Source organism: Salvia miltiorrhiza, chromosome 2 (genome assembly GCF_028751815.1).
Source record: "Salvia miltiorrhiza cultivar Shanhuang (shh) chromosome 2, IMPLAD_Smil_shh, whole genome shotgun sequence".
Lineage (NCBI taxonomy): Eukaryota > Viridiplantae > Streptophyta > Magnoliopsida > Lamiales > Lamiaceae > Salvia > Salvia miltiorrhiza.
In genome coordinates this window covers 70,782,426-70,803,990 of record NC_080388.1, presented here as the reverse complement: position 1 = coordinate 70,803,990, position 21,565 = coordinate 70,782,426, and the positions used below count along the sequence as shown (strand labels likewise).

Here is a 21,565-nt window from a genome sequence, read left to right as displayed (position 1 = left end):
TTTCAGCCGAAGACTGCTACAGTAGCAACCATTTATCAGCTTCCTTTTCAACTTTGTATTGTACTTGATATTATAGTGTTATACCTCAAAAAAGTAATAATAATATTAAAAATGTCACTTGATTTAATGTTTGTTATCATTTTTTTTCAGGTTAGTTATTTTTTTTCATATTATTTGGAAATCAAATCAAATAAGTACTCCCTCCATCCACTAATTCAAGACCAACTTTTCTTTTTGGTCCGTCCACCAACTCAAGGCCTATCTATTTTTAGAAAGTTTTTATTCATATTTTAATTGGTGGGTCCCAATAATCAATACACTTTTTCTCCACTCAACTAATAAATAATACACTTTGTGGGTCCCTTTCTCCACTCAATCAATAAATAATATATTTTGTGGGTCTCTTTCTCCACTCAACTAATAAAAATACATTTTTTTCTTAAAACCCGTGTTTTTTCATGTAGGCCTTGAATTCGTGGACGGAGGGAGTACCTTTTTATTTTACATTACAAAGAATGATCACCAAGGCAACAACTAGATCAAAACTATTTTATTGTTGTACTTTATAAGGCAACAACATTCATAGCTATTGAAATTGTCATATGGAGTAAAAAAGTTTTTAAGTGGAGATAATTTTCATAGTTACATTTCCTTACTACATGAGAACTCTTTCTATGCAAGTGCTTTATTTGTATGATAAAAAATATTTTATCCATGCTCTATTCTTGAGCTTTTGTTAACCTTACTTCAACTGAATATAGAAATATATACATATAAATATATTCTAATGGATGACAAAATCAAATTATTTTTATGTAGCGCATATCATAACAATGATATATAATATAAGTATACATTGCTGAATAAAGTCCAATTAAAATACAATTTTAGCAATACTGAAACTCGTCGAAAATATAAAAATGTTCTCTTAATTTAAGTCTAAAAATGTGTGGTTTATAGAAGAAGTCCTAAGCTAAAATAAAGTGTCTAATTGTTCAACTATCCAACTTTGGATGGTTGAAACTCTCTCGTATAAATGCTTATAATATTTTCTTACAACGTGGTGGCAATCTCACGTCAAAAAAAGTCATATGTTTGAATCTCCCACGAGTAGTGTCTGCAAGTATTAAAAAAAATTCTTAGAATTTTATCAAATCTAATTTGATATGCAATTTAAAACATCAAACTATTTATTATTGAAAGAGTTGTAGTATGAAATACTCAGGTACTCAAACTCATAGAATCAATAGGTTTGTGTAGTTACTCTCACATTAATTAACTGTAAATAAGTAAGTGTAATTCAAGTATTCCTTAGTTCATTATAAAACTATTTACAGAATACAAATGACATAAATAGTTTCTAGTTAGATAGATGATAGTTTCTAATTTGATATCTTGATGCATTTGTCTTAGATTTATAAACTACTACCATCATAATTAGCTAAAGATCCTATGATTAATTGCAGAACTAGGTGTATTCACCCTAGTTTCATTCTTTTCTATAACTGGCATAGAACTACAAATCAAAACGACGTCGTTTCAAAGAACTAACAAACCTTGAGGAAGCTCAGGAACATCAACACATAAACCTAGTTCACAAGATTCACAAACATGCAATGCCAAAGCTGCAAAAATTTTGTTTTCAAGGTTACCTGTTATATGTCAAGACGCCGTATTCATGTCTGTTGGTCACCTCACGTTGCAGCACAGAGGCTTCCCCCGCTGTTTCAGCTTCTTCCAGAGGCAGATCATCTGCCTCGGAGACTGATAGTGCGTGGTTATGTAATCTTCTATGCAGCCAAACTGGCAGAACTTCAAGCTATGGACGTACTCTACTGGTCTCAATTTATTGACCTTCTGCACCCACATTCCCATGCTCACATCTTCCATTTTGAACAACTGTGCAAATCACGGGAAGCATCATCAGTTTCACAGATTGTGACATATATAAGCAGAATGTGGTGATGGGGAATGTGCGACTTTACCCTCAACTCGTGCTTCTCAAAGTCGGATAGGATGGAGCTTGCAATGTCGGATGAGATTATGTAGCCTGGCCCGTTTGCATAAGGCGGGTAGACTTCTTCTGGCCATTCCTGAACCACCAAATAGAAATGAGGACTATCCCATTAGTATGATCATAGTTATGTATGTTTCTACTGTTAAAAAAGAAATTAAATACTTGAGCCTTTCATAGCACATAGTAGTAAGGCATACACAAATTTGTGTTGGAGTTTAGTCATGTAACTAATTCAGAAGCAGCTTCTGACTATCCAACAGTAATCCATCAATAGTTTCAGATAATTTTACTAGAATTGGATGATTCCTGTGGCAGTGGAGGCTATTTCACCTTGTTAATAAGCAATAGACATGCACCCAACTTTGATATACCAAATTCCATTAACTGCATGTTTTGACTTTATAGTAAGGATTATCACAAGTGGGGTATAATTCATACCTTTTGCAACATATTAGACTTTTAGTAGTGACATTTATTGAAAGTAGACCTAATGAGCTAGCTCTATATACCCAAATTCCACAACAAGGAGAATAATAGGTTGCACAGAGCAAAGAAGGACCACGACGTTACAAGATTTTGCGTAGTACCTCATGAGTAACGGCCCATTTGCCACTACGTAGGGGCTCGTGGAAGTAATTTATGTTTCCAATATACAAGCTTCTATCCTCTCGTACTGCCCTTGCTTCGTTGATGATGGCATCTACTCTAACAAATGTGTCATCATCGCCCTTCATAATGCGACTGGCTGATACAGTCCGAACCTGAAACAAGCTAAGTTAAATTAGGTAGGAAAAAAGTTTATGAATCCTTCAATTCTTTGAGCTGTACTCACCCCGTATTCGCAGATAGCTATAGTTTTGAGAACAACAAGGTCGTACGTGTCCATGTACGGGACTATGACAATGTCTCCGAAAAACTCAGCTTCTTTCTTCACCACTTCATTCACTTCCCTTCTCTTATGCTGGTCCAAATCATCAAATGTCAAAAGCATTCATCAGGGGTTCATAAAATGGACTTCCAACTTGTTTCAAGACATCAATCATTCTTTTTCATCACCTACCAGAGCCACGAAGAAACGAGCAACAACGTGTGATGACTTGATCAGCTCGTGCTGCATCCAAGACTTCCTCACGGCCATCCTCTCAGCAAAGTGGTTCCCAGCTGAAAGAATGCCAATGAACAGTTCAACTGGCCCATCGGGGAGAGGCGGAGCCTTCCATTTATCTGATAGCTCGAGGTGTTTCTGAGGAGCAAAGCTGGGGTGTGATGTGGGTAAGGAGGCAGCAACTATGGAGAGCACATCAACATCCCCATTCAAAGATAATCCAGTGGCATCCTCAAGGGTGAATCCCTAAAAATGCATCCAATAGAATCTTAGAAACCGGCAAGGGAAATGTAACACGATTACACGAAGAAGAGAAGAAAGGAGGAAGTTACTCACTACGCGATATGGAAATGAGGTCACATGCCTTCCATCAACATTGACATGGAAGCCCTCCAAGCCAGCATTAAGAGTCAGAACAAATAGTTTTTCTTTGGAGAAGGGGAACGGCCAGGCAATGGCGACCTTCTTAGTTCGTCCCATCAGCCTGTTCAGCCACCAGCTCGCCTTCGACTCCTCTAACCCATCCTCATCATCCCTAATCCACTTTTCACATTTTACAAATCCATCCACTACAATAAGCCCAAGGAGTAGTCCATCATTTGTAGTGCCAAAACATAATAGCCAAGATTTGTAATAGGAAAAGTAAATCATCAAACAACTGCATAAGAATAGCACAATAAAGATGGACAACATCATCATGCCCCTAAGTTCAAGCTGAGCATCCAAGTCAATCAGAAAAAAGTTATGCAACTGCACAAAAAGGTAAAAACACACGAAGATCACATGTTGATTCCTCTAGTGCCGAGCCTCATTCAACCTATGACAGGGTAAAAAGTTATACATCCTAACTCATATATGCACCTTATTTTCAGCATCTAAACTAAATACTACATCACTTTTCATCGCTTTGTAAATCCTGAAGTCTCTAAATTATTCTAAGGTTCACTTCCAATATATCCCCCTCTCCATCTACACAGCTACACTACCTCTTGCCAAATGTAAAAACACGAGCATGAACACAGACGCGAACATCATCAAACAACGCACAGCACGTTATTCAAACAGAGCAATTCCTTCCTTCCTCTCACCAGTTCCCTGATCACGAATACAAACATCATGAAACCACTCAAATGTAACAATGCAAAACACATAATTGTCCACTCACCAGTATCCGGATCACGAATACAAACACAAACACAAACATCATGTAAACCACATGAAACCAAACAATGCAAAAACACACTCACCAGTCTCCTGATCAGCTCCGGACATCCAACCCTGGCAGCGCTGCGACACGCCCCACTGCATCCGATAACACGTGTTGAGCTCAATCACAGGCCTCCCACTCCAATCCCCCTTCAACCGCGGATTGAAATGCAGTATCCGCGGCGGGTCCTCCCCTTCCACCGTCTTCAGCCCCTGCAGCTCCACCATAAACTGCGCCTCCCTCGGCTTCCCAACCACCGTGATATGCGACCCCAACGCCAGCCCACAGGGCAACACTGCCACTCCCCCGTTCCCGCCGAACTCCTCCCCCGAAATCAACATCGAATACGGGCACTTCTCAACCTCATCAGTCACATTACTACTAAATCCAAAACCCCTTTCACTTCTCCTACTCTCCTCAACCTCTCTCCACAGCTTCCTCCCCAGCTCGACGGCGTCGTTTGCCGACTTCAGGATCCCATTTTCGCGGCTATAGGCGGCAATGGCGGTGAAATTCAAGCCAGAAAGCAGCTTCTTCGGGATTCCTCTATGTTTTCTTGATCGAAATGGGACGTCGAGAGGGCGAATGGGGGCCTCCCGCCACTCCAAATTCTCCATAACCAACTTCGAGTTGAGAAAAAACCCATTACTGTTGCTGTAAAGGCCTTCTTGCGAAACCGAATACAACCCGTTTTTGAACATGTACGCGGCTTCGTAAATGACCAGAATAGCGCAGGAGACAACCAAAAAATTTAGAATGCGGAGCCATCTTTGCCTGTTTAGCGGAATCAACACGGCTGATTTCGTCCTTTTCATTTTATTTTAATTGATGGTGTTTTTGTCAAGAAAGGGAGGGAAAAACAGAGGCTGAAACTATCTATTTAACCAAGTTTAATAATGGCGAGTTATCGTTAAACAAACTGAAACAGTAAAATGGAGAGAAAAAGGTCTGCACAGAAAGATTTTATGTTAACAGAAGTGCAAAACAATACATAAGCTGTAAATCCTCCTTCATCAAGAGAGAGTGTGTGAGGAGTTATATATATAGGTGAGTGTTTGGAGAAGAGAGAGAGAGTTCTTGTAGAGGTTGGTCACTTTTAGTTATGGAAGCCAATAGAAATTAATTTCAATTCAAAATTCTAAAAAGCACTTCCATCTCCAATAAACTCTTTTTTCGATTTGCCTCAAAAAAAATTAAAAAAAAATAAAAAAATAAAATAACTTTTTTGTATGCATTGCTTTTTAATAAATTTTAGATTAGACGAATAAGAATAAGCATGGTACTATCTTCTGTTGATGACCATCTACTTGCAAACGGTACAATGCACATTCACAGTCTCATTATTGTTTATATATTTTTTCTTTTTAATGTCTCATAAATATTGCATTGTTTCTATTTTTAATCATAATACACTACTAACGACCTCATACACCTTTATACACTTTTTACATTACAATTTTATTTTCTTAAATACTCGTGTCCAAAAGAAATAAGTCAACAATAATAGAATGGAGGGAGTACAATATTAATTTATTCATTCTTATATATTGAAATAAAAAAATAATTATTTATTTTTTATTTTATATCAATTTTCATAACCAATATATTATCATTATAATGTAAAATTTTCCTAATTTATCATATCAAAACTACTCTTTTGTCCCAAATTAATCCTAATTTATAATCAACTTTCTTAGTTTGAAATTTTCAAAACGTTCTTTTATTGAAATAACTCTATTTAATGTTTGTGAATATAATATATAAAGTACTCATAAAGGTAAAACAAAATAATTGCATAAAAATTAGTATAATTTTCAAAGAACATTAAATGCATTTTTTTAATTTGTGTGAAAAATAGAAATCGACCATTTTGATGGAATGTGTAAAGTATATTTCTATTTTATTTGTCATGTATTAGAATCTCCAAATTTTATGGAAACATTTACTTGAATGAATTAATTTTAGTCAACATTGTTTCGTTCCGATGTGTGTTTTACAATAAAATCAACACAAATACAAAATTTGAACAAAAATAAATAAATAAATAAATGTTTGAGTTTTGTTTCTGATTTTTTGTGATTTATTTTGATTAACTATGAGCCTGGTGCAAAACATGTACTTGAATGTTTGAGTTCATAATAGTGGTACTTAATTAATTATTTACTATCAAAAAAAGCTGCATAGCTTGCTAATATGTTTTTACTTTATAACAAACTAGATTAAGGTTTCAATTTACATTACATCTAATTAAATCATATGAAATATATAACTATTTTAATTTTATCTAAATGTTTTCTAATTTTTTTTTGTCATTTTAACATTCAGTTAGTGTATTTTTTGGCTAACCCTCTAAGTTAATCAAATATTAACTCGTATATAATGTATACGCTTATCGGAACATACAAATATAATTTTCAATGGTTTAACTGCACATCTTCTACTACTAACTCACAAATGGATAAATTATGTATGTGTCTTCACACTCTGTATAATGCAGCATCATTTCTTCATTAGAATTATGTCTTTACAGTATTTATGGATCATCTCATTCTGATCAACTTCGTAAATAAACCCAAATATACATACATTATATATATAATTTAACAAAATTTCCCAATATTTTAAAGTTAGGAAAATAACAATAATAATACTCATGATAATTATTATTATATTTGTTAAAATTGTTATTAATCAAAAAAAGAAAGACGCACTTATATTCTAACCATGTAGGTGACTCGAACCTCTGATATATTAATTGAAGATATTAATTGAAGTGGAAACGTCTCAATAGATCGAGTACTAATTTGGAGTTTAATAAGTAAGGGGTAAACCAAAGTCAATGCCTTATTTTCTTTTAACAATAAAGTCAAAGTTTTAATTAATGCAAGTAAGACTGTTTTCAGTTTGGTTACCCGAATCAGGGGGTTAAGTTACTCTTATAATCTCATTTCATGATTCAGGTGATTTCGCGCGACGTTTACTTTTTTCTGGACATTTGTTTTGCATGATTAGGTTGGAATAGTTCATTATTTATTTTATTGAATAACAAATGAAAAGTATCTAATGGTCATGTATTATTTATAAATTTTGATTAATATGAATCTTTTTTTTTTTTTGGAGAACACTAGAGTTTACAAGATGATACTAACGTTTGTAACAGTCAAATCGACTGTACAAATACTTTTACAATCTATATATAATATCTATCACTAGAATGTATAATTTATAGAACTTATTTATGTAAGTATGTGTCGTGAGATATTTCATGTAAAACAAAAGTATTATTTATGTTAAATCAATTAATATGAAATTAAGTAGTGTTGTGGTTGTTTTTAATGAAATGTTAATCATTTCTAACTATCTTATTTGTTTCAAAAGTACTCTCTTCGTCTCGTTCCTGAAACACATCTTTCTAAGAGGAGATGTTACACATTTTAATAAAAGTTGGTTGTGTATTTAATCAGTAAATAACATAATAAGGGGTCATGGCCCACAAATAATTGGTGAAATTGTTTTCAAAAATAGATTAGAAAAATATTTTGAGTACAAAAAAAAGGAAAATATTTCAGGAATGAAGGAAGTATTTGGTAACTGTTTGAAAGCCTAAATATAATAATTTTAGAAAATATACATTTGAACACTCGAAAAAAATTAAATAAAGTCACTTTGAGGGAGTACTACCAAACTTAATTTGGTAGGCATTTATTCAATGAGAGACTTTGTTGGGGAAATAAGGTAGTACTAATATTTATTTGGCCAGAGAAGGTAATGGATTATTCATAAGTTGAACTCAAATTCATGCTTCTTGTTTGACCTCTCTTTGTAGTACAATATGTGTGATATGACACAACTTTTAATAAAAATAGTTAATTAATATATGTTTAGTGAATAAAAGGTAACACCATATAAAAATAATTGGTTGTGATTTAATTGAGTGTGAAAAAAATATGATTTTTGGTAAATAAGGAGTAATTTTAAAGTTCAAATATAAACAAATAGTGTAGGTATGCTAAAATGAAAATATAATATAGTTTTGTGAACGTTAAATAAGATAATTATGAGAAAGTACTTAGTATGAGCTAATTATTTATTTTGAAAAAGTGTTTTTTTTTTTCTAAAAATTATAGTAATATTTTATAGAAACGCCTTTGATATTAATTACTCGTTTAAAATTTAATATATCACACCATTTTTTGAGTAATTGTGAAAAATCCTATTAGCTAAACACTTCAACAACTGTTTTTTTAGAGTCTCAATAACTTTTTTTTACCTCTTAGGGTGTGAATTGTTTGATTGATAAATTTATAATGGAAAATAAGAGATAACAAAAATTTATGCCTTTTAATGTTTGGTGTGATAATATTATTCCTTGTTGAAGTAAAAATGAAAAATAATAAACTTTTCTTTTTGTAGAAAATCAAAAGAGATATTTATGAGCATAAATTTTTGTTATCCTTTTTTTTTTTTCATGATAAATTTATCAATCATACCCTTAATAGAAACGGCTCTAGCTAAAAATAAAAGGTTTAATTTGTTAGGTTTCACGGTTTATAGACCATTGACATAGATACAATCTAAACGTAGGTGATATTCAAACCAAAGATTTTTTACTAGACTTCTTGCTAAAGAATTTTTTAGTGTATTAACTTTGTCTCTTGAGTTATATATACTACATCTGCAACTCCATTTGGTCATCGATCTTAATTTAATATATTGGTTAATATATTATTTACTCTGAGAAATTGATTATTTATGAAATTGTTATTATTATTTAGCATTTTCAATGAAAATGTAAAAGTAATATCGTCACCAATATTTAAATTATGTGATATCTCTTTTATTTCTTCCTTTTCCCAAACTTTAGAAAGTATTTGAAATCATAATTAATTGTCAATTAATGTAAAAATTTTCACGTATTTTGTAATATATGATTTTTTAAAGGGTAATTGATGTATAAATACATAAACTTTACTCACTTTTTAATATTTAAAATGAATTCTAAATTCTAGTTATAAATACATGAACTTATTCACTTTTTAGTATTTAACATGTACTTTAAAACTTAGTTATAAATACATGAATTTTAAACTAATTCAATTTTTGATTCATTTTTTATTTTTTGCAAATTAAAACTGACTTGAAATATCTTAAATCTTGATGCCCTAAACTTACTCACTTGACACTTGACATCCTACAAAAATCACAAACATCCTAAATGATAATAGAAAATTCCACCTTACTTAGTTTGTAGCTTTATCGTGTCTAATTAGTATCCAGTTAAGTTCGGTAAAATATAAAATATTCTAAATTGCACCAATCAATTAAGAGAGTTTTTTTTTTTTTTTTTTACCAAAGATATCAATTTATTCATGAATCCATATATGGTTTCTTTGGTGAATTTGTGATATAGGATTATTCTATATCTATTTGAAAAAAAAGTCAATGAAACATTAGTTGTCTCCTGTATCATATTTTTTTCAAAGGTGATTATATTCATAACCTTTATTTTACTTTTTATAGCCTCCATATTTAAATATAGGGTAAAATATAAGGTAAATTTTATAATTATTATTTTAAATAATGGTTATAAAGAGCCTCTAAATTAGCAACATCGTCATATCAAAGCCCATTTACTGAATATATAGTTAAATAAATTGGCCCAACGAAAAGAAAGCCCAAACAATAATATAACTCAACTAATCCACTAGTATATAATGTAATGTTTAAAACCCTAGGTTTGCTTACGCTGCGTGGAGCTCTCTCTTCTCTCTCTCTCTCTCTCTCTACAGCCAAGATGGTGCGTGCTCTGATTCATTGTTATTGCGAATTTATCTTTTCGTTTTCTGTGACGTGCTCTCCTTTTCTGGGATTTATTTGACGAAATTTCTGCTTATTGATAGGTTCTCTCCAATGATTACGATTTGCTCAACCCACCGGCCGAGCTTGAGAAGAGGAAGCACAAGCTCAAGCGCCTCGTGCAATCCCCCAACTCCTTCTTCATGGTCATAATCACGTCATATTTTCAGTTTTTTATTTTCGCGAATTCGATTCTAATTTGCATTGTGTTAGATTTAAATTAAGGTTGTTTGTGATTTTTGTAGGATGTCAAGTGTCAGGGTTGCTTTAACATGTGAGTTATTTCTTTCAATGTTATTATACTTTTTTGGAACAAGTTCATTGATCTATGGTATTGTGAATCAATTGTAGGTTGAGATAAAATGCTTGTTTTGTTGATATATGTTCTGAATTTATGTGAATTAATGTCTATGTATATGTAGAACAACTGTTTTCAGCCACTCCCAAACCGTTGTTGTGTGTGGAAACTGTCAGACAGTGCTGTGCCAACCCACTGGTGGCCGTGCCCGCCTCACCGAGGGCTGCTCCTTCCGAAGAAAGGGCGATTGAAGAAAATACACTCCTTTTTCACATTCTTTATTGGATGTGAGTCTGAGGCCTTTTTTTGGTTGGATGTTTTCTTTTTGTGGACATGTAATGCTCGCTGAGACTTGTTGAGTTTCTCAAAAAGTAACCTTTCAAGTTATGTTATTCTAGGTTTTGAATTATGTTATATTATAATTGACCAGTTTTTCTGTGAGATTTACTCAGTTGCTCTTTTGTGTTAAGTTTTGAACTTTTGTCTTTTCTTCACATTTATTTGATAGTAATGGAGAAATCTTTAAATATTTACCTTTTGATTAGAAGATTTGTGTAGTCTTTTGATATATCTAGTTTACATGCCATGATGATATCATTAGATGTCAATTTGGTATTTTGCCTGCCCAAGTTTGGTTCTTTAATGTTTCTGGTAGTATGTATGAAAATTTTTGGTATGAAAACTCCTTTGTTTTATTTTTTCTTCGTAGTATACTTATTCATGTATTGAAGATTGGATTTTTTTCAATCATGGTGGAGATATTATCTCTGGATTTGTGCAGTTGGTGCAAAGTTGTAGTGAATTTCGTGCTTTGCACATTGTTTGGGATTTTATTTTAATAGTATAAACTAATTTCAGTATGTGAAAATTTTTGTCATGTCTGTTCTGCGGGCATGTTTCAGTTCTATTTGTAATTTCATAATTCAGTTCGTATATGGTAGCTTATGCCTTTTTTGCATTGGATTTGGGTTTTGAATAATTGTAATTAGATTCTAAATGCTCAAATAATATTCATTACTGGTCTTTGTTTGAGTATTTTGAAGTATTAGGAGTTTAGGCGTGTGCAAGAATTGTTGAGATAGTGAAAATCAGTTTTGTTTTAGGATGTTGTGTAAGATAACTTTGACATTTGAGTTGTCAAATCATTCTTATAGAAGGAACGGTTCAATTTTGTTCATGGAGAACTCAGACTGTTCTTACACATTTTGCTTTTAGTGCCTTGCAGCATGAGATGTGCTGTGCATGCATAATGCAATAACAGAGATGGCTAATGGCTCATTTCTTTTGAAACACTATAAGAAAATGGAAAGAGAGTGTCTTGACTCTTGTCATTTGTATTCCTGATGATGAGCAGGCTTATTGTTTTTTTAAAGAATTTGAACATTCTGGCATATTATGCACATTCACTCAGAGGTGCTAGTTGTAAAGAATTACTTTGAAATCCCAGTAAAGCATTTTCTGCACAGATGGCTTCTGGAGAGTTCCTTAATTCCTTTATTTTCAGAATCATTCTTATGAGTCCCATACTTATTTTCGATTGCAAGATATATTGCAATCGAAAGCACTTGCCTCATTTGACACACTCTGAGTCCCATACTTATTATCCCAATACATTGTGCTTATTCGATAAATTTACCTCACTCAATTTCTGCCAAAATAAAATAAAAAAGGAAATATACTCAGACAAGAGACAACAGAGGAAGTGCACGAGAGTTGGTGTAAACTATTTCAATACCGGGCAGAGATCTTGTCTTACCTCGTACAAAGATTTATATCCTCAATGCAATTTAATTAATTCTTATATTTCAATGGGATACAAACAAGCAAGACTTTAAATTAAAGAGCAGGTCGCTAACGTGTGCGTGGTCTACACAAGAGCTCCGTGTGTCGCTGAGCATTGGGAACGTGACAAAACGTGACAAGAGAATGGTGAATCGAGGGCGAGGCGATACCACAACAATAACTTTACTAATCAAAGAACCAGTTGTGAGCTCAATCTGAATGCAAGAGTTGTAGCACTGATATGGAGCGAAAGGGCATTGACAAGCGTGGTGGGTTCGCAGCAAGTTTCTGAGACACCTCCTTCATAGACGGCCGCGACTTTGGATCAGAGCTTATGCATTTGAGTGCTGTTTTCACCACTCCAACAATTTCCCTAGACACTCTTACATCTTCCTCTGGAGATGCTAGTCTCTTGTCCAAGAGTTGTTGCACCATCAAGTTTTGAGCATACTGTGTGGATATCTTCATCATGGTCATGGAGGATACGAAATCCCCCGGATGATCTCCACACATGATTTCCAATGCCAAAACTCCGAAGCTGTACACATCGCATTTTTCTGTCACCACCATGGTAAAGGCCAACTCTGCAAGCAGCAAACTTATCATCAAATTGATACATGAAGTTGGAAAAAATGTGTGTTCATTGAAGTTGTGTAAGGGATACCAGGTGCAATATAGCCGCGAGTTCCCACTAGTAGAGTCTGATTGGATGAATCTGGATCCAATAATCTAGCTGTTCCGAAATCAGATAAACAACCTTCAAACTGTGAATTCAAGAGTATGTTGCTGCTCGAAATGTCTCTGTGCAGAATTGGCGGCCTGCAATCGTGATGCATGTAAGATAGGGCGTTTGCAATGCCCTTCACCACATTTACCCTCTTCTTCCAATCTAACTCAATCGCTTCCTTCACGTCCTTCAACACACTAAACAAACTTCCTCTTTCCATGTAGTCGTAGATGAGGAACATGCTCCGTTTGTGCAGGCAATAACCGAAAAGCTTGACAATATGGCGATGACGTATTTCAGAGAGAAGCTTGGCTTCATTCCTAAAACACTTGTCATAATTAGGATTTTCTCCTTCGAATCTTTGAAGCTTTTTAACTGCAACAACTTTTCCACTTGGCAGTCGAGCTCTGTAGACGCTCCCATAAGCTCCAGTTCCAATGCAGTATCTGAAATCGAAGTTTGCTGTTGCTTGGATGATGTGTTGATGGGCGATGTTTCCATCGAAGTTCCATATCTTGAATATGTCTCCATGTCTCTGGTCATCATGAGATGTGACTGAGTCTGCTTTCCGTCTTAAGCAAAAGATTAGAATAAAACCTGATGAAAACAAAAACACACTTCCAAATAGTGTCACCACAGCAATAACAGCATAACTTATTCGTATTCGAGGATATTTGGCGTCCTCCATCACAATTGGAGTGATCCTGGATCCATTTGGAGAACGTAACTTTGGATTGCCGATGAACGATTTCTCCGGAAATTTACGCCAGATGTCTGGTGGAATCCGGCCTTCTAAACGATTGTAGGCCAAATCGATTCTTTCCAAATGCGAAAGAGATTCGGGAACTCTACCACGAAGATAGTTCTGAGACAGATCAATCTTCAAAAACTGTGCATTAGCAACATCTCCAAACTCGAAAGGTATCCTTCCTTTAATCCAATTCTGGCTGAGGCTTATCGTTTTAATTGAAGGAAGCTTTTGTATTCCTGCTTCAAAAACACCTCTCAACATATTGCCTTCCAATTTCAATAATTCCAATCGAGTTAATTGGCTCATAGTGGAGGGCAGAGAGCCACTGATTCTGTTGCGGCTCAAATCAAGAACAATCAAATGCTGGAGGTAACCTATTCCGGGCGGAATGACACCGGAAACTCTGTTATGAGAAATGTCAAGCAGCCGTAAGTTAGTGAGATTTGCAAGTGAGAGAGGCAGATGAGTGTAGAGTGCATTGTTTGACAAATCAAGATGAGTTAGTTTGGATAAGCTTGCTATCTCCGGAGGAATGACACCGGAAATGTAATAGTTATGAGAAATGTCAAGGACTTGTAAGTTAGTGAGATTGGAAAGCGAGAGAGGCATTTCACCGTTGAGTTTATTGTGTGACAAATCGAGATGAGTTAGTTTGGAGAGAGAACCTATCTGTGGTGGGATGGTTCCATTGAGGCGACAAAAGGTGAGATTAATTCTAGTGAGATGTGGAAAAGCAAACACATCAAAATACTTAAAACTAAGAGTAGTATGAGAGAGAAGTAGAGCGTTGATATGGCCAGCATCATCACAAGTAATGCCGGTCCAGTTGCAGTGATGAGTAGTGGAGTTGATATCATCACGTGGCCACCCAAATTTCATCAATGCCTGCATTTCGCTGCTCCTGCTTGCTTCTGCTGCTTTGATCATCACTATGGCGATGATCAAAACGCGAGTCGTAATCCCAAAATCCCTCATTTTTATATCTAGTTCGTATTTGTGAGGATATGCATGATTCCTTCTGTTATGATACTCCATATTCTTTAATAATTGAAATAGGAGACTTGTTCAAATGTCATTGACTTGGACTTACAAGTCTACTTAGTATTCAAAAGCTATTACATTCATTTTCCAACCCAAACTACACGGTTATTATTCTCATATTGATTTGATTTTCTAGAGACTCCAATACACGTTTTTTTACATTTCAAAAGCTCACTATGTAACATCGACAGACGTAAATTCTACTCATATTTCAAAAACAAGGTTGTTATCTGGAGATCACTCACGTTTCAACTTTTCAATATTTGATTCTAAAAAAAGTTATTTGAATATTTACAGGAAATATGTAATTCCTAAATGATCATAGAAAATTCCAACATACTTCGTTGGTAGCTTTATTACGTCTAACCAAAACACATGAAATATTTTTATATTTCTTTATATATATATACACTAAAAACTGATATTATGAAAAAGTAAAAAAATTAAGCAAAATGGAAATAACTCTAATAACTCCATCGTAATAGCCCCCAACAAAATTTTAAGAACGTGATTTTGCAGAAAAAATATCAATCTTGCATAAACGCATGAAGAAGAATATCAAGAACAAAGTTCAACGTCATCTTTTACTCGTTTATCTCGTGGTTGAAAATATTTTGGTTTCTAAGATGCCAAATCTAAATAAGAGTTATGATCGTAATATGTTGGAAGGTATGTATAAATTTTCTACCCTGACGAGTTTAGCATATCTTTTTAATGAATTATGTTGCAATTTCCTTGTTAGTTATTACTCCCTCCATCCCGCAAAACTTGAGCAATTTCTTTTCGGCACGGGTTTTAAGGAGATAGTATTTTGTGTGTTAAGTGTGAGTGGCGAAAAAGTGAAAAGGTAAATAAAGGAAAAAAAAATGTCATATAAAAAAAGTGATCAAGCTTCGCGAAAACAATTTAAAAAGGAATATTACTGCTTAAGTTTCGCGGGACGGAGGGAGGGAGTATTTATGAATTTTCTTCCCGGAGGAGTTAACGATTTTTTCTAAATTTCACCCTGAAATCTTACGCCAGATAAGTAGTTGGCTTCGCCATTTAGGAAAACTTGGCCAAAAATTATATTTAGTCTAATACTTGTGCACACTTGTGATGGTCTTGTGTGTATACTTCTGCAAACTTATGATGATCTTGTGTGTAACCTATAATTAATGTGTGTATTAATAGGTGAAAAAAAATTAAAACTTGAGTCACAAGGTTTGAGCGAATTTTTCTCCAAAATAATTTATCTACTCTCATTAATGCTACTCGGGGCCTCTAATAAATAAATGTGGAGCAATTTACATGTTTTTATCTATCGAGTCTTGAATTTTTTATCACATCTTTGAAGATCCATCATTTTAGCTCCTCGATTGTAGGTCGAGTAGAGTTGAGTTGACCTTAAATCCTAACAAAAGGACCATAGATCGCAAACAAAAATGAGAATAAGGATCATTCCAACAAAAAGCTTTGGCTGCTGCGCACGCAAAAATAAGAACAAGGATTGATTATTTAAAATGGAAAAAAAAAAAAAAAAAAAACGACTATTGTCTATTAGACTATGTATTTTCCTAAACTAGGCCCAGAGATTGTTCAGCTGCAAGAATGTTGAAGCATCAAAGTTGCACCCACAAAACATATTTAGCAGAGTAATATATAACATTAATACATTAACATAGTAATTCACCACCAACATCTAGATACATGACCAACGTTTAAAAGAAGAATCTTAATCAAACAAAGTATGAGATACACTACTTGCAAGTTGCAAGGATTCAAGGTGACGCTTATACAGATATTCAGCCGCATGCATGCAAAATTGAGTGTGCATGAGAATCAGAACATATGAAATCAAGAACAATTTGTGAAAGAGGAAGATTGCAGTGTCTGCTTACTTCCAAGCAAGATGGTACGTGCTTTGATTCACTGTTATTGCGAATTCATCGATTTCATTTTCTGAGATTTATTTGGCAAGATTGCACGTTTTTAATTACGAAAAGATTGCTGCTTCTCTCAAATGATTACGATTTGCTAGACCCACCGGCCGAGCTTGAGAAGAGGAAGCACAAGCTGAAGAGCCTCGTGCAATCCCCCAACTCATTCTTCAAGCTCAAACACAAGCTCATGCTTATTTTTAGAATGAGTAGATAGTGATGTGTTTTCTATGCTGGAGCAGAGTATTCTCCCTCATCCTCATGCGGTGAACCTATAAAGTTTTCTGCAGCAGAGAGACTTAAAAATAGAACAAATATTTTCAGTTTGGTATCCATCAAAGAACAAGTTTTCAATATTTTGATCCTGTTCAGTTGAGGGTACTTCAACATCTATCTTGATTCGATAATGATACACACTTACACATCTTTAAGTTTATAAAAAAAAAAAAAGCAGTTGTGAGCTCAATCTGAATGCATTAGCTGCAGCATTGAGATGGAGCGTAAGGGCATCGTCAAGCGTGGTGGGTTGGCAGCAAGTTCCTGAGACACCTCCTTCATAGACGGCCGTGACTTTGGATCACAACTTATGCATTTGAGTGCTGTTTTCACCACTCCAACAATTTCCCTCGACACTCTTACATCTTCATCTGGGGATGCTAGTCTCTTATCCAAGAGTTGTTGCACCGTCAAGTTTTGAGCAAACTGTGTGGATCTCTTCATCATCGTCATGGATGATACAAAATCCCCTGGGTGATCTCCACACATGATTTCCAGTGCCAGAACTCCGAAACTGTACACATCACATTTTTCTGTGACCACCATGGTAAAGGCCAACTCTGCAAGCAGAAAACTTATCATCAAATTGATACATGAAGTTGGAAAAAATGTGTGTTAATTCATTGAAGTTGTGTAAGGGATACCAGGTGCAATATAGCCGCGAGTTCCCACTAGTAGAGTCTGATTGGATGAGTCTGGATCCAGCAATCTAGCTGTTCCGAAATCAGATAAACAACCTTCAAACTGTGAATCCAAGAGTATGTTGCTGCTCGAAATGTCTCTGTGCACAATAGGAGGGCTGCAATCGTGATGCATGTATGATAGGGCATTTGCAATGCCATTCACCACATTTACCCTCTTCTTCCAATCTAACTCCACGGCTTCGTTCTCGTCCTTCAACACACAAAACAGACTTCCTCTTTCCATGTAGTCGTAGATGAGGAACATGCTCCGTTTGTGCAGGCAATAACCGAAAAGCTTGACAATATGGCGATGGCGTATTTCAGAGAGAAGCTTGGCTTCATTCCTAAAACACATGTCATAATTAGGATTTTCTCCTTCGAATCTGTGAAGCTTTTTAACAGCAACGACTTTTCCAGTTGGCAGTTGAGCTCTGTAGACGCTCCCATAAGCTCCAGTTCCAATGCAGTATCCGAAATCGAAGTCTGATGTCGCTTCGATGATGTGTTGATGGGCTATGTTTCCATCGAAGTTCCATATCTTGAATATGTCTCCATGTCTCTGGTCATCATGGGGTGTGACTGAGGTTGCTTTTCTTCTCAAGTAAAAGGTTAGAACGAAACCTGATGAAAACAAAAACACACATCCAAATAGTATCACTACAGCGATGACAGCGATGACAGCATAACTTATTCGTATTCGAGGATGTTTGGCTTCCTCCATCGCAATTGGAGTGATCCTGGATCCATTTGGAAGACGTAACTTTGAATTTCCCAAGAACGATTCCTTTGGAAATTTATGCCAGATGTTTGGTGGAATCCGACCTTCTAAACGATTGTTGGACAGATCGATTCCATCCAAATGCGAAAGAGATTCGGGAACTCTACCACGAAGATAGTTCTGAGACAGATCGATATTCAAGAACTGTGCATTAGCAACATCTCCAAACTCAAAAGGTATCCTTCCTTCGATTGAATTATTGCTGAGACCTATCGTTTTAATTGAAGGAAGCATTTGTATTCCTGCTTCAAAAACACCTTCCAACATATTGGCGTCCAGTTTCAAGAATTCCAATCTTGTTAATTGGCTCAGACTTGAGGGCAGAGAGCCACTGATTCTGTTGTGGCTCAAATCAAGAACAATCAAATGCTGGAGGTGGCCTATTCCCGACGGAATGGCACCAAAAATGTTGTTTTGGGAAATGGCAAGCAGCTGTAAGTTAGTGAGATTTGAAAGCGAAAGAGGCAGCTCACTAAAGAGTTTATTGTGCGACAAATCGAGATGAATTAGTTTGGATAAGCTTCCTATTTCAGGCGGAATGACACCAAAAATACTGTTTTGAGAAATGTCAAGCACATATAAGTTAGTGAGATTGGAAAGCGAGAGAGGCAGATCACTGTAGAGATAATTGCGTGACAAATTGAGATGAGTTAGTTTAGATAAGCTTCCTATCTCAGGCGGAATGACACCAAAAATGCCATAACTATCGGAAATGTCAAGGACTTGTAAGTTAGTGAGATTTGAAAGCGAGATAGGCAGATCACTGTAGAGTCTATTGTGTGATAAATTGAGATGAGTTAGTTTAGATAATCTTCCTATATCAGGTGGAATGACATCGTAAATGGCACTGTTATTAGAAATGTCAAGGACCTGTAAGTTAGTGAGATTGAAAAGCGAGAGAGGCATATCAGTATAGAGATAATTGTGTGACAAATTGAGATGAGTTAGTTTGGATAAGCTTCCTATTTCAGGCGGAATGATACCATAAATGCCATAACTAGCAGAAATGTCAAGCACCTGCAATTCAGTGAGATCTGCAAGTGACGCAGGCAATTCACTATTTAGAGGATTGTGAGACAAATTGAGATAAGTTAGATGGGAGAGGTAACCTATCTGTTGTGGGATGGTTCCATTGAGGCCACATGAGGTGAGATGAATTCTAGTGAGATGTGTAAAAGCAAACACATCAAAATAGTTTAAATTAAGAGTAGTGGTATAAGAACAAAGTGGAGCATTGCATCCATGGAGGCTCATCTCGGCAACATGGCCAGCATCATCACAAGTAATGCCAGTCCAGTTGCAGTGATGAGTTGTGGAGTTGATATCATCACGTGGCCACCCAAATTTCATCAATGCCTGCATTTCTCTGCTCATGCTTGCTTCTGCTGCTCTCATCAACACTATGACGATGATCAAAATACGACTAGTAATCCCAAAATCCATCATTTTTATTGTCTAGTTTGTATTTGTGAGGATATGACTCCTTCTTTGATATATACATTAATAATTGAAATAGTATCAATTATCATTGACTTGGACTTACAAGTCTATGGTACACAAAACTATTGTTTCATAGACTTTTATTTCAAATGGATACACAATAGTACATTTTAACGTCAATTCTTATCAAATTTTATATAATTCTTGTAAATATTCAAATAATTTTTACATTTTAACGTCAATTCTTATCAAGTTTTATATAATTCTTGTAAATATTCAAATAATTGTTTTTAGAATCAAACGTTGAAAGTTCTAAAACGAGTGGAATTTATTCCCATATACATCTGGTCAATATTCAATAACTAGTACACCCATCCGTGCATAGCACAGCTAACATCGAAATTAAATGATATGCTTAAATAAATAAATATAAATATTAAATAGAATTAAAATATAAATAAATGCAAAATATATTTTAAAAATAAAATAAACATCAATTCCTCTAAATTATTTGATAATAAAAATTAACATTACACATTTTTATTATAGAGTATTACGCGTCATAATAAATAAATAAATATTTTTATACACAAATATAAATAAAAAGTTGTAAAATTTTAACGAAGAGAGAGAAAATATAATATTTTAAAGTTTTCATAATTTATTCGTTTTAAATTTATTTTTGATGATTTTTATATCATATTAAATATTTGTCACGAACTTATATATAATATGCATATTAAATATTTATGCATAAATTAAATCTGAGGATGTTTAGAAAGAATTAAATTATATTAAAAATAGAGGGAAAAAAATTGATGAAAGAAGAGAAAAAAAAAAAAAAAGAGGAAAAAGATGAAGGAAAAAAACTCTTCTTTTATATATTACTTGGCATAAAAAATAGTTTTCTGTATTATAATTCTGTTCGAGCATTGGACCTCAAAACTTGGCAATATTATCATTTGAAAGCTCATTTAATCAAGGCAAAGCCTTTAAAATTTAATCAAGGCAAAGCCCAATTTTTAAGGATGGGTGGAGAATTTACATAGCATAAAAAATAATAATGGCTTTAAAAATTTAATCAAGGCAAAGCCCAATTTTTAAGGATGGATGAAGAATTTACACAGCATAAATATTATCATTTCAAAGCCCATTTAATCAAGGCAAAGCCCAATTTAATCAAGGCATAATTTACACAGCATAAAATATTATCATTTCAAAGCCCAATTTAATCACGGCATAGCATAAAAAATAATAATGACAGCATAAAATATTATCATTTCAAAGCCTATTTAATCAAGGCAAAGCCCAATTTAATCAAGGCATAGCATAAAAAATAATTATGGCCCATGCAGGTTTCGAACCTGCGACCTTGGCGTTATTAGCACCACGCTCTAACCAACTGAGCTAATGGGCCATTTTATTATTATTATTATGAAGCATATATTTATTTTAACCTTAATTTTCCTTTATTAGTAATATATTATGATTAAACGTAATGAACCAATTATTATAATTTTTGACGTCTTAGTTGGACAACCATAAATTTGTTGACATATAAAGACGTGGTAATAGAATATGTAATTTTTTACACAAATACAATTAATATATAAATTAAAGGGCAAATAGCATCAAAATCCCAATAGTTTCGCATGTTCGCATTTTTCCCATGACCTAAAAATTTC

At 34.4% G+C, this 21,565-nt stretch overlaps 4 protein-coding genes and 1 non-coding gene across 5 annotated transcripts; 1 reads left to right on the top strand and 4 right to left on the bottom strand.

The window, feature by feature from the left end:
- Nucleotides 1-913: 913 nt before the first annotated feature.
- On the bottom strand, nt 914-5,387 carry LOC131008868 (hydroxyproline O-galactosyltransferase GALT6-like). The gene is made up of 8 exons (XM_057935965.1): nt 4,370-5,387; nt 3,459-3,691; nt 3,078-3,368; nt 2,850-2,978; nt 2,605-2,778; nt 1,986-2,093; nt 1,653-1,899; nt 914-1,117 (listed from the first exon to the last, which is right to left on the bottom strand). Exons 1-7 carry the CDS (start codon nt 5,142-5,144, stop codon nt 1,690-1,692), a joined length of 1,920 nt encoding a protein of 639 aa, XP_057791948.1. The 5' UTR covers nt 5,145-5,387; the 3' UTR covers nt 914-1,117; nt 1,653-1,689.
- Nucleotides 5,388-10,048: 4,661 nt separating this feature from the next.
- On the top strand, nt 10,049-11,012 carry LOC131008867 (40S ribosomal protein S27-2-like). The gene is made up of 4 exons (XM_057935964.1): nt 10,049-10,126; nt 10,230-10,331; nt 10,431-10,459; nt 10,608-11,012. The coding sequence occupies exons 1-4, from the start codon at nt 10,049-10,051 to the stop codon at nt 10,732-10,734; spliced, it is 336 nt and encodes a 111-aa protein (XP_057791947.1). The 3' UTR covers nt 10,735-11,012.
- A 1,252-nt stretch (nt 11,013-12,264) lies between these two features.
- On the bottom strand, nt 12,265-14,775 carry LOC131008866 (MDIS1-interacting receptor like kinase 2-like). The gene is made up of 2 exons (XM_057935962.1): nt 12,930-14,775; nt 12,265-12,849 (listed from the first exon to the last, which is right to left on the bottom strand). Exons 1-2 carry the CDS (start codon nt 14,716-14,718, stop codon nt 12,476-12,478), a joined length of 2,163 nt encoding a protein of 720 aa, XP_057791945.1. The 5' UTR covers nt 14,719-14,775; the 3' UTR covers nt 12,265-12,475.
- Nucleotides 14,776-17,009: 2,234 nt separating this feature from the next.
- Nucleotides 17,010-19,893, bottom strand: LOC131009944 (probable leucine-rich repeat receptor-like protein kinase At1g35710). Its single transcript, XM_057937343.1, has 2 exons — nt 17,624-19,893; nt 17,010-17,539 (listed from the first exon to the last, which is right to left on the bottom strand). Exons 1-2 carry the CDS (start codon nt 19,884-19,886, stop codon nt 17,166-17,168), a joined length of 2,637 nt encoding a protein of 878 aa, XP_057793326.1. The 5' UTR covers nt 19,887-19,893; the 3' UTR covers nt 17,010-17,165.
- Nucleotides 19,894-21,223: 1,330 nt separating this feature from the next.
- Nucleotides 21,224-21,297, bottom strand: TRNAI-AAU (transfer RNA isoleucine (anticodon AAU)). The gene has a single exon. It is a non-coding gene; the product is annotated as a tRNA-Ile (tRNA).
- Nucleotides 21,298-21,565: the final 268 nt, after the last annotated feature.